Here is a 13,859-nt window from a genome sequence, read left to right on the forward strand (position 1 = left end):
AATATTGAATTCTCCAACGGCTACAATTTCTTTGGTTCTTATTAAGAAGCTGTGGCTTTCCAGAATTTATCCTAAAGTAATTAAAAGTTTGTACATGTATTTAGTGGAAAAGGTATTGCCTAATGTTTATAAAATAGTGAAAAATCAGAAATTGTCTAAATGGCCCAAAATACGTGACTGATTTAAAAACTAATGGTTATGTCTATATAACAGACATATATCTAATATGTAATTCCTGACAGCCTTTAAAAATGACATTAGATAGAAATATTAACTGATTAAATGAAATACATTTTCAATACAAAGTGAAAAAATGAGAGGAAAAAAACAGTATGCATGGAACGATCCCAGTTCTATTTACAAAAGACTATGTACATAGGTCTAACACCACTGCCTAACAGAACTTTCTGCAATGATGGAAATTTCTATATCCGAACTCTCTGATAACCGAGAGCCAGATATAGTTATTAAGCTTGAAATATGGCTAGTGCAACTGAGAAACCTGAAATGTGGCCAGCGCAACTGAGAAACTAAATTTTCAATTTTAAAAATTTTAACTAATTTTCATTTAATGCCCATCATGTGGGACAGCTTAGGTGTAACAGTTGTATTTTCTAATTTTTCTTTAATGAACATCTATTGTTTCTAATACTGTTAAGACAAAACCAGAAAGTTGTTAATTTTCAATATACTATATTTAAAATAACAGTAGATAAGAAGGTTCTAGAGGGAGTCCAACACTGGTCCTACCTTCTGCTCCTCCACCCAAATCCCAACCCACTCCAAGTTCCAGCACTTCTAACTTCATTAAAGGACATGGCCATATAACCATGGAAGAGATCAAGTAATTTAAACTAAAGCAGAGTTTGTACAAGGAACTACATATGTCTTTCTAGATAGCAGAAATACAAAATGGAGTTATAAGGAAATTATAAGAGGGATACTACTTTAGGAATGAATTATAATAATAAAAAAAAATTTACGTTTTACTAGATTATTTTAAGATTTTTTTTTGTAAAGCTAGGTAAAGAATTACCTACCACTTTAAATTAGCTAAATACTAGATGATCTAAACTAAGAATAAAGAAGAATTTGGCAGACTTAAAGAATGAACTTAATTTTTCATGCTTAAAATGTATTGTTAAATCCCACTAAGCAGAGAGAACTTTCAGTTAGTTCTCAATAAAGAAAACATTCCTATTGTAACAACTTTATTTCAGCTCCACAAACTGTGGCAAACTAATAACTATCTCCTTTCTTCACTGGTGAAAGGTAGAAAATCTGAATCATCTGCTTCATACACAGGTAAAAATATTAGTGAAATTATCTGGCTAAGTACTTTGAGCTGCCTAAAGGGAAACACTCCATTATGTATAATCATCTATCCACAGCAATTTTTGACAAATTTACCAGTATCATCCTTTTCTCTCTTCTTCCTCCTCACCTCAACACCTCAGTTCCTGACAGGAGTAACTCATAGGTTTAACCTACAAACAACAACAACAAATGTTTGCCCATTTCTTTACTAAAAAATCCACTGTAACCAGAAGTCAAAGCATGATTAGAATCAATATTCAACAACTCATTCTAATGAAGAATAATAATTTGACAAATGGAAGATAATTTAACAATGTATATCTGACTATAAAATGTGTTTTATATTTGTATACAAATATGGAAGTGTTGGACATACTGCAAATTCACACCACTTTAAAGTAAAAGAACCTCAAAAATATCACCTAATCAAGAAGCAGCAGAAAATTATTCAATTTCCTTATTTTTCACACTAATACAGACTAATGCACAAAAGCCAGAAAGAACTGAGTCATCTTCTTGTGAATTTCTTTATCTTTCCATACATATTTCTTAAGTATACAATTCTATACTGGTAATAGGCAATGAGAATACAACAATGAATAAGAATATTTTTAGTTCCCTACCACAAAGAACAATCTGTCAGACATAAAGAACCAAGTAAGATCTAAGCAGAATACCATAGAAGCATATAACAATGCACTAATCAATTTAGAGCATGCTCAAGTTCACACCTTACCTGATTCCATTTAAGAGACTGTCACCTGGTCCTACGGCTGAATTAGAAAGTAAATATATTTTGATTACAGCAATTATAATTTAATTCATCACTATGTATGTACCAGAAGCATATGCTAGTTAAACAGGAAGGTATTTTATACTGTGCTTAGGGCCTAGTTCTTGGGGATCAGCTCCAAGTTATATTTTTCTCCCTAATGGCAACCAGACAAGTGAGTATTCTTAAATAATCATTTCTTTATTGTTACTTATGAATTCAATTTCATAAAAAGTGTTATCAGTCAGGGTAGTCTAGGTTATGCTGCTGTAAGAAAGTGCTCTAGAATCTCAATAAAGTAAGTTCATTTCTTGCTAACACTATAAGTTGAGAAAGTAACAGCAGGGGAGTTCCTTTACTCACAGGCCCAGACTGAAGAGGGTTCTGTGCTAAAATGTGATACCCTAAATAACTAAGATAAGGAAAAACAAAATATGGTAAACTGTGTTCTGATTCTTAACATTTCTGCTCAGAAGTTACATATTTTGCTCCCACTCACATTTTGTTGGGGAAAAAAATAAAATGAAAGTAAATATATTCAGTAGAAAGAGGGACTACTCTACTTCTAGATGCCAACAAAAACTGGAGCTTTAGAATACACCAAAACTAAAAAGACTAGTCCTTGATACTTTAATCTGTTCATATTTGTCTCAATACTGTGGGAATATGGAAAGCTGTGAGAACTCTCCCAAAGTCAATGACATGAAGAAACGGCTTTAAGAATATTTATGTGTCTTTTGATCTCAGAAAAGCAGAGGGAAAGCACAAACCAAACAAATGTTTAACTATTAGGAATTAATGAGTCTTCCTTTATGAAATAATTTCAGGCAACAAGCTACAAAAAATAACCTATTTCCTAAATTCTAGAAATATACTTCCAAATAAGAGGGGCAAACAATGTTATCACGGAAATAACCATGCATATTTTGGGTAATTATTTTCTAATTAAAGACTTTAACTCTTAAATCTTGAAAATAAAGCACATAATATATTCAATTTCTCATTATAGAGTAGCTTATTCTTTCATTTTAATTAAAAAAAAAAAAGATCCTAAATGAGTTTTTATAAAGCACTTCAGAGATCCTTAAACCAAAAAACTGTTTTCCTGCATTTTTGCAATGTAATTAAAACTATAATCTTACCCCACTATAAACTGTTTTTAACCTAAAAATAATTGTCTAATAGAAATCTTATTATTCTAATGCTGGTGAGACACCAAATACTTTTCTATTTTAATTGACAAATTGTTTTTCACCAAAATTAAAAACCTTTGCTTGTCTAAAGATACCATTAAGAAAATGAAAAGCAAAGCACTGGAAGAAAGCTTTCACAATATACACTTCCAACAGAGACCCATATTCATAACACAAAAAAAATTAACACAACTCAATATGATAATAATAACACAACTCAATAAAAATAATACCAAAACCAAAAGGTCAAAAGAACTGAACTGAGATCTTCCAAAGAATATACACAAAAGACTAATAAGTACATGAAAATATGCTCAACACATTCAAGCATCAAGATAATGCAGCTTCTTATAAAGTTCAACATGTTTATCATTCCACTCAGCAATTCCACTCTTAGGCATCTACTCGAGAGAAATCAAACAATATGTTCACATCAAAACCTATAAACCAATGTGCACAGCAGCCCTCTTCATAAAAGCCTGCAATCTGCAACTCAAAAGTCCGCCAACTGTGCCACATCCATATGACAGAACACCATACAACAAATAGGAAAGAACTACCAATGTGCACAATAATATAAACAGACAAACTTTTAGCTAAACAGATCCAGAAAAAAAAACTCAAATGACTAGAATCACACATGAAAGGAGTACATTAATATGAATCTTACAGAAATAAAGAGTATTATAAAGAAATATTATGAACATCTGAATGGGAAAACTGGATAGGTACATGAAAAATAATGAAACTGGACCCCTTATATCACACACAACTATTAACCCCATATGGGTAAAAGACCTAAATGAAGAGGTAAAACAATAGAATTCTTAGAAAAAACACATAGGGTTAAATCTTCATAATCTGGGATCTAGCAATGTATTCTTAAATATGACACCAAAGCACAAGCAAAAAAAGAAAAAGCAGACTTTTTAAAATTAACTATTAACTCATTAAAACTAAAAACTTTTTTGCTTCAAAGGACATTATCAAGAAAGTGAAAAGACAACACAGAATAGGAGAAAATATGTGAAATCATTTATTAACTTCTATCTACAATATATAAAAAACCTTTACAACTCAGTAACAGACAATCCAATTAAAAATGGAAAAAGGATATGAATAGACATTTCTCTAAAAAATGTAAACAAATGGCCACAAAAAGCACATGAAAAGATGCTTGACAACATTACTAATCAAGGAAATGCAAATTAAAACCACAATGAGGTTCTGTCACAGAGTATTTTACTTTGAGTGGACACAGAGGTATATTATACTGGAAATTAATGCAAAATAAGGCAGACAAGTTTCCTGTGTTTATATTCAAGGCCAGAGTGGCAAAGAGTATAGAGAGATGAAAAACAAGCAAATAAATATATAATTAAATAAATGCATAATTCCACATAATAAGTGCTATGAAGTAAAATGAAACATGTTTAGTAAAGTGAGACATGGTTAGAGAAATCAGACAAGCAAGCAAGGCAGGGTAAGAAATTATGAAAGAACTGTCTACACAGATACTATACTAAGGTGCTTCACTTGCATTCTCTCTTTTAATCCTCTTAATACCTACATGAAGTATAGTTGTCACCCCCATTTTAATAACTGGAAGAGAATAAGTAACTTGCTCAAAAACCCAGGTCTCTTGACTCCGACCAGCATGACATAATACCATTGAGTGTGGAAAATGAAGCTATTTTTTTAAAAGTTCTAATTGTTACAGATTTTAAGCAGAAATTTGAATTTTGGGCTTCCAAGTAAGGACCCCCTTAGTCTTTGCATGTAAGACAAATGAAGCCAAGAATTATTTGAAAGTATAGAGAAAGAGAAAGAAAGCAAGTGGCAGGAGCTTTATTCTTTAAAATAATGTCACTTGCTCTATTCAGCCATTCTTACTTCCAAAAAGCTGAAGAACTTCTCTTTATCAAGAGAATTACAGTTTTAATTCTTCCAGGAGTCTTTAGAAGGTATTCCACTGTCCTCAAGCTTTTCACTGTTGTAAATGGAAAATTCTTTGCCTACTTTTTTTCTCCTTTGTAGACAACTTATTTTTTATGACTGGAAAAGTTCATATATCTTCTTCACTGTGCCTTTTCATCAATACAGCATGGAACTCCATAAGTCTTTTCAAGCTCAAGATCTGGTTTTTTCTCTGCTTATTATTTGTTTAAATATTATTGATCTCTTCCATCAGTTTTTTTTTCTTTTTCACCTTCTGGAACTCCTATCTACATTAAGTTTTAAACTAATGCTGACTTCCTGGATTTACTTATCTTTTGCTTCATGATTTCTGTATACTAATATTTTGCTCTATACTGGGAGATATTTCTCATATATGGGTCTAGATGTTGGGATATTCCAAACAGTGAGAATCCCACAGGTGTTATAAGACTGTATACCTCTATTATCTTTGGGACTATTTGCTGTGGAAGTCAGAATGCTGTCCCCTCCCTTCTGAGGAACCGAGAAGTCTCCAAAGAGAATCGCAGAGTATGAAGAGAGATGGGAGTGTGGGATACAGGTAGTGTGAAGGCAATGGGACTTAAATAAAGATTCAAGAGATTTCTTCATTATTCTAGAGGCCCCATACTAGAACTTCCACTTAGCTAGTGTTTCAAGATGTGTATTAGTTACAGTCATTTGGAAATAACAGAAACCAACTGTGTCTACCTTAAACAGAACTGAAAGGAAAGTGGAGGACCAATCTTAGAAAACAAATTAAAAGCTATAGTACAAGTAGAAGGGCGTACAATTGTCTTTTCGTAGGAACATTACAGCTGGGCTACTGCCAACACTGCAGCAAAAAACTGCTGCTATGAATGATTCCTTAATATCTCTAAGACTTTGTACTCAAAATTCTACTTTACAGAAAGGGCATCTGATTGACCAAACCAAGGCCATCCCTGACTGCCAAAGGGTAGAAAGAAGAAAGGTCTGACTCCATGAGCTTCTGTATTCCTCCCCATAATGACAACCCAGTTTTAAATCTCCAAAATCAGAAAAGGAGTTGGGTAGTAGTCAATCAAATTTAAAATGGAAAAAAAATTTAAAACATCCATTATGACTCCAAGATCTTATATCAGTTGATTTTGTGAAAGATCTATATACAATTTGCTTTTAAAATGGAATTTCAAAGCACTAACACTTGGGTAGTCTCAAAAAATCATATAATATATGTTCAGAAAAGAAGAAATCATTTAATTTTTTTGAGACTATATCTGAGAGTAGGGAGAAATGAATATGATCTAAAGGCAGAAACTGTTGATTTCTAAAGAAAATTAGACTTGTTAAATACGTATAAAAATTATATCATCAACATTACTATAATGAACTCTATGACCTTTGTTTTAAGTAGCTGGTTTAATTATATAGGCATTTAAAGTTTTTTAAAAATAATCTCAGACTGTATTTTATTCTTTTCAGTGGTAGCTAAATAGCATCTATGAAACACATGGGTTGTTAGACTTTTAAACTGGCATTAAAAAAAATGTTAATAAAGGGCAAATGGGAGAAATCAGGAAGTCTATATCACATACTCATAATTCAGGTTGAGATTTCAGCAATAATAATAGTAATTAAGAATAGCAACTAATATTTATTTAATGTTCACCATACAGGTACTCTAAGTACTTTACATATATTATCATCATGCTGATCCTCTCAAGAACCCTGTTAAGTATGAGAGGTATTCTCATTTAACATATAATGAAACACAGAGGTTAAGGAAGTACCCCCTGATCTCACATAATACAGGTAACCAGTGGGGCCAGGATATAAGCCTAGAGCATGAGCTTTAAAGCAATCCATTCTGCTGCCCCCCTTAAGACAGTGGTAACATGGCTTCGCTCTATTTTTAAAAATATCAAATGTATTCACTATTCTACATCACTTATAGATATGATTAACCTGAAAATAAGCCAGCATTTCATCATCTACGCAAAAATATTTTAAAAATTAAGTTTGTATACTAATCTCTCAAAACCAGTCAGATTCAAGCAAAAAGGGAAAAAAACAAGGCTTCCAATTCTTTCACCCAGTTGTCTCAAAGTAGAAATCTGCCTAATAGAAACATTTCAGAGCCTCTTAACTACACTCAAATTCAGAAAGTATGATATATAAGCTAAGCTATCAGAGGTCTCAGTGTACTTGAGGATACACCTCCTAACAGGTTCCTGAAAGCTAATTAAGTGTACAGAAGAGTCTACAACCAATCTTGTTTCCCACAATAACTGTGTTACATACTTTAATAGCAGCTGTATCTTCAATTATATTTTGATTACAGATTCAAAGGTGCCCTTCTCCTTCCTTCAACTTTTATAAGGCACAAGAACTTAAAAAGAAGAAAGCAATATATGCTGCGAAAGCCTACTGAGGATTGCAAGACTAGGGGACTGTGGGAATCCATACTTTAAAAATTCAAGTCCTATACCTAGTCCTTTATTTCAACAGAACTGGGATATAATGAACATTTTTTATTATGTACTTGTGGGAGGGTGATTAGGAGAAAAAAGGAGAGGAATATTAATTTCAATAAGATATTAAAAGCACTGATAAAATAAAAATTTCAGAGAGGTACAGATAGGAAAATAGAACCCTGAAGCCTAGAAAGAAGAATATTGCAAGAAAGTGAAAAGTGTATAAAAGTCTATGACTAATGACAGGAAACTCCAAGGGATATGACAAGGTGAAATAAGAAAAGACGAAGGTAAGGAAGCTGAAAATCTAGAGGATTAGGCAGAAATACAAATCAAGTTCCATAACAGCTTATCACAAGTTACTTAAGAGTTTTAGTGATTAGAGAATATGTTGTAAGTTCAAGCTTTTCAAGGTAGTTTTATGTAGTGACAATCCAAAACTACCTTTTCAAGGTAGTTTTATGTAGTGACAATCCAATCCAATGTAGGCAATGGGAGAATCAACTGAAAATGAAAGATGATGTCAAAAATCAGAACAGACAGGGTATCCAAAGGGTCACGTCAATGGATAACGAAGTGGCAAAGGATAATGACAGAGAATGTGATAAAGAAGTTATACTTTAAGCATTGTAATAATTTGAAGAAAACTGAAAAACATCTTAGAGGCTGTAATAGATGGCTATTAAGAAGGAAAAAATCTTAACGGCACCATCACTGTATCTTTAAAAATGACATATATATTTGAGTTTTATCATAAGGATACTGATTCGACTGAAATGGATATCACTCAGGAAGACAACAATTATGTAAACCAATCTGCCATGGGCTAACCAAACATCCACCATCCTATGTATGAAGAACCAGATGATACGCTCAAGAGAAACTATGCTTGTCCCCTAGAAGCTTGTTTTAGATTTCGAAATGAAAAATTTAATACAATAAAGCAAAATCTAAAATACATATATTAGTTATATTTATATATATATATGAGAAAAATGCCGATTAACTATAATTTCATATAATCTTAATACCGAAATGGTTAAAAAGTTCAATTTTGTTTGAAATTACTTTTCCTCTAGACAATGGAACATGTTGAAAAAATATTAAGCTTTGAACTACTGTGTTTGAATCACTCACATTAGTACTAGCTTTCTAATACTAATAAAATAGCTGGTGTTCAATTTTAGAAACATAAAGAAAAAGGCTTTTTGCCTTAGTACTAGGCGACTTTCCTTGAATCAACCTAAAGCATCCAAATATGTCATCCAATTTAGTAAAAATTTGTACTTTATAATGACTCTGACTGAAGCTAGGATAGAAATTTGCAGTCTTTTAATGAGACTGCAAATTAACTGAATTTGATAACAGTAATCCATCAAAATTTAGTTCCACACCAGTTAGTATTTGACTTGCATTTGGAAAGTCAATGTTGTGAATCTTGTTCTTAACCAACTTTCGATTATCATCTCTCTCCTTTCCTTTTGATGGAAAAGAATTGCTTCTAAGAATAAGAAGTAAGAAAGCCCTCCTTACTTATTCTAAGGGAACACTATTTCCACCACAATAAAAAAGAGGAGAGAATATTAAACCTTTATTTAAAATTTTATTCCTGTCAGGTTGATCTTACAATACTTACCAATACATACATCGATTTTCCCTTTAATAGCAGCTTCGTGGAGAGGCGTATAGTTCCAGTTATCCCTGGCATTTGGATCGGCTCCTTGGCACAGTAACAGACTCACAACCTCAGCATGGCCAAAAGAACAGGCATTATGAAGCGGGATGAGACCTCCATCATCACGAGCATGGACATTAGCACCCATCTGTAGCAAGTGTTCTACGACATCTTTCCTTCCAAAACCTAAAAATTAAGAGGGGAAATATCTTATACACTAAATCAATTTTGTAAAAAGAACCATTAGAATTTTTTTAACAATATCAACAAATATGAACCGAAGTACTATGTTCTACAGCCAAAAGGGTAAAAAAACAGAGCTGACATTCAAATGAATTCTCTCATATCACAGAATTTAGAACTAAGAAAGCTCTTTCTTTAGTCTTTGGGCAGTTCATTTCAAAAAATGTTTCTTCAACACATTTATGTGCCAGGAAACTGTGCTAGACATACAAAATGAATAAGACTCCTGTCCAAGGCATTCACTTTCCCCTATGCTTCACAAGACAAAAATCAAATGTATAAAATCCACCTCTATATTTTAAGAGATAAAGGTTATTTAAATACTGCTGACTACCAAATTGAAGACAAATCATAACATTCAACATTCCAGAAGGAAAACTGGAGAAAAATGTCTGGATATCAGAAATATGGGATTGCTTCGTTACAAGTTATTTGAAAAGGAAGAACTAAAGATAATACTGAACTGAAATATCTACTCTTGGGACTGGTGGCAAACTAAATGAAATGCATGATTAAGTGAAACAATTCATGTTTGGATTTACTGAGTTTGCAGAAACAATATGATAAACAAGTGGGAATACGTGCATTTGAAAATACAGAAACAGAACATTGGTAAGAAGTATCACAATTTTCAGACAGAAAGAAAGGGGAAAAACAAGCCAAAAAGGGTCTGGAGCAACATAAGGACTAAGCAAACACTGAGAAAGGTAAAAAATACCAAGAAAGTACAACATAATGGGAGTCAAAGGGTAATACCATTATGAAACATCCAGCATGATGAAGATTTTAGTGAGATCAACGAGAAGGGAAAAAATAGCCACTGACAATATTGAAGTACTTGTAGTGCAGTGATGAAATTACAAGCTACACTGCAATGTGTTGTTAAAAAAAAAAACAAAAAACTTCAAATATTAGTATTTTTACCTTTCCCAGCTAATAACTTTATTGATAATTCTTTTATTCCTACTTTAGATTTTGTTAGGTCTTACCGGCTAGATATCACTACCTCCACGTTATCACATATCGTGTAATGTTAGAAAATAACATCCCAAATAAAACTAAAAAGTAGTAAAAGAGTCATATTTTCCTCCACTTCACGCGCAAACTAAATAAATAAATGAGAACTGTGGGGGGAAAATTATTTCGATATATGTTTTTCACACTATCTATAGAAAAATGTCTCCAAAGTAAGATATAGTCCCACAGATTATATATCAAAGTAAGAATTGTGTTTCCATAGAAAATATCCTTCAAATTAAGCTGAAATTTTGGGGTAAAAATAGGTCGATTCTGTACTAGAACTGGAACATCTAAAGTATAGCGTATGTGGTAATATGGCTATCAATACCTCGCTGTTTGTTTTTTTCTTTTTAATGTCTGCAGAACTGTATAGATGTTACATTCTGTTTAATTCTCTAACACCAATGTCCTTCTTCCTCTACGATCACAATTCTGTTCTTCCACTGGGCCACAGGCACCTTCTTTATCCATAAAGATTTTATGATTTTCCCTCTTTATAGTCTGAGTAAAGCCCAAGCGCAAATTCACATTTCTCTAAACAATACATTAACATGTTTAAGAATTAATTTCCTTTCTTCCCTAATAAATACAGTTAAGCTAAGATACTTCATAAATTATTAATTAGCATTTTAAAAAACATCCTTTATAACTTTAAGCAAAAGAGCAAAGTGTGTTTACTTTTTACTAAAATTTTTGATCTAAAATATAAAATAAAACAAAAATGCTCAGTATTATCAAGAATGTGGTGAAATGAAATATAGAGAACAATCTGGTGATTGGAGGGGAGTTGGAGAGCTGGGAGAAAGGGGTGAAGGGTTAAAGAAGTACAAATTAGTAGTTGATAGACGGTCATAGGAATGGGGAGCACAGCACAGGGAATGCAGTTACAGTTTTTAAAAGGAATAATTTTGTTGCTTATACACATACTTATGGCTCAGTTTTATAAAATACAAAAGAGAAATCAATGAACAATCTTTCTCTGATCCAGCAAAGGTCACTAAAAATTAAGACAATATAGTGTTCTAATTTTTACCAACATAAAGTATGTGCTATAACACTATACTTCCAATCTGAGAGGTATACAAGAGTATAATTTAACTTTTACAGAAAAATTCTTTTTGCTCAATGTATACGCCCTACCCTTGACAACAATAAAAATAACAATAATAATGGTAATCCCAAATGACTGACGTGCATTAGCTCCTTGTTGTAACACCCTGTGAGAGATACCACTATCCTCATTTTACTGTTGAGGAATACTTTCGCTCAGTTCTGATAGTCATGAACTGTAATTCCAAATATATATCTCAACTCTGTCTACTCGCCAGTGCTACCACCTTGGTTTCAAGTACCATAATCTCTTGGTTGGACTTCAGCATATAACCTTCTAGCTGGTCTCTCTCTGCTATCACATCTGCTATCCTACAATTCATCCTTAAAGAGTAGGCAGAATGATCTTTTCACGGCATATATCAGATTAAGTTGCTTCCCTGCTTAAAATCTTGCAATGGGTTCCCATAATACATATAAAATTTTACTACAAACTCCTTATGACCTACAATGCTTTGAGTGAACTGGCCCCTCTTACCTCTCAAATCTCTCATGAAGTTTCACTCACCCTGCCTCTCTGTTCCCTGAATAGAACAAACTAAGGGACTTTGCACTTGCTATGTGCTCTGCCTAAAGGCCTAGGACCCAGATCTTCACACGGCTAGTTCCTTCTGTCATCCAATTCTCAGCCCAAAGATAAGCAACTGAGACTCTGTCCACTCAATTTAAAGTCACCGACGCTCACACACATACTCTTCCACCATTGTTTTCAATATCACTCAGTTTTACTATCTTCCTGTATTTAATCACTCCCTGAATGGACTTTGTTTATTTATTTGTTTACTTGCCTTTTATGTCTCTCCTACTCAAGATGTTCCATGAAAAGAGGTCCCTGTTTTATGAGATGTCTATATCTCCAGTACCTAGAATAGTGCCTCATTATACAGTAAGGCCTCACATAATAATTTATTGACTATATATATAATGTTTACTTACTTCATAGTAATTAGGCCAAAATAGTAAGCAAGCAGTTTTTATTTTATATTTTTAATTTATAAAAAGAAAACAGATTTAAAGGTTTTTCCAACTGTGGTAATATCAGAAATATTTAAAATATATAAACACCAAGTTTTCGTAAAGGAAAATCATCTGTAATGTCAACTCCACAGATAATTACCATGAACATTTTGATGATTATGATTACATATTTCTTTCTTTGCAAGTGTGTGTGTGTGTGTGTGTGTGTGTGTTTGTGTATTTAAACATGTCTTTTTCTTGCCGTTTCACTTTTCAAATATCACAGATTTTTCTTCAGGTAAAAATTAAAAATTTATATAACATTTTCGTATGGATACTTAACATTGCATTCCATGGATATGTCATAATTTATTTAGTTGGGTGGTTTCATCATTATACAAAGGAGATTTCTGCCATTATAAAAAAAGAAAGTTAAAATAAATTTCCTTGTACATCTATCTTTGTATATTTGTCCAGTTCTTTATTTAAGATAAATTCCTCAAAGTAGAAGTATTAGGTCAAAGGCCATACATTTAAAATTTCTATGTAGCTAAACTGACCTCTAATTCATTCTATCAATTTTCATTTTCAACCAAAATGCTTGAGAACACTCATTTCTCCATCCTTTATAAATTAATGATTTATAAACTTTATAAGCAGAGAGATAAAAAATAAGAATGTTATTTACATTTTGGTTCAGATATTTGCATTTTCTTTTGAAAATGAAATAATAAATACAATTGAAATCTCTCTTAATCTTAGTCATCTACCTTCTTCCCCAGAGAGACCATTACATCAAGCCAATGTTTGTTACACCCATGCACATTTTTATACTTTTCATGTTTTTAAACACAAGTTTACATATTTATATGTTGTTTAATTATACTTATATCCTTCCATGTACTTCACATTAATATATTTTGCATTCCATGTTATTAGAAAATATTATATATATATTCACATTATATCATTTGGTTTAGCCTATATTAGTAAGAGGCTAATAATTGTGGCCAACATCCCCTTTTCTTGCTGGCAAACAAACTCAATTTTACTCAGCAATTGGACAGAAAGTAATATGCTCAGGTTACCTTCTCTTAGGGAATCCTTTCCCCAGTACAGGGAGTAAATCCTGATTACTATAACCTAGAAAGGTGATTCAT

At 32.4% G+C, this 13,859-nt stretch overlaps 1 protein-coding gene across 1 annotated transcript in view; it reads right to left on the minus strand.

Annotated features, from left to right (window-relative positions):
- TNKS (tankyrase) overlaps nucleotides 1-13,859 on the minus strand; it is a 176,742-nt gene that overhangs the window by 136,887 nt on the left and 25,996 nt on the right. Inside the window, exon 2 of the mRNA XM_039846461.1 lies at nucleotides 9,331-9,555. Coding sequence (XP_039702395.1) covers nucleotides 9,331-9,555 — 225 coding nt within the window. The remainder of the gene's footprint in view (nucleotides 1-9,330; nucleotides 9,556-13,859) is intronic.

Source organism: Pteropus medius, unplaced genomic scaffold (genome assembly GCF_902729225.1).
Source record: "Pteropus medius unplaced genomic scaffold, Ma_sr-lr_union100, whole genome shotgun sequence".
NCBI lineage: Eukaryota > Metazoa > Chordata > Mammalia > Chiroptera > Pteropodidae > Pteropus > Pteropus medius.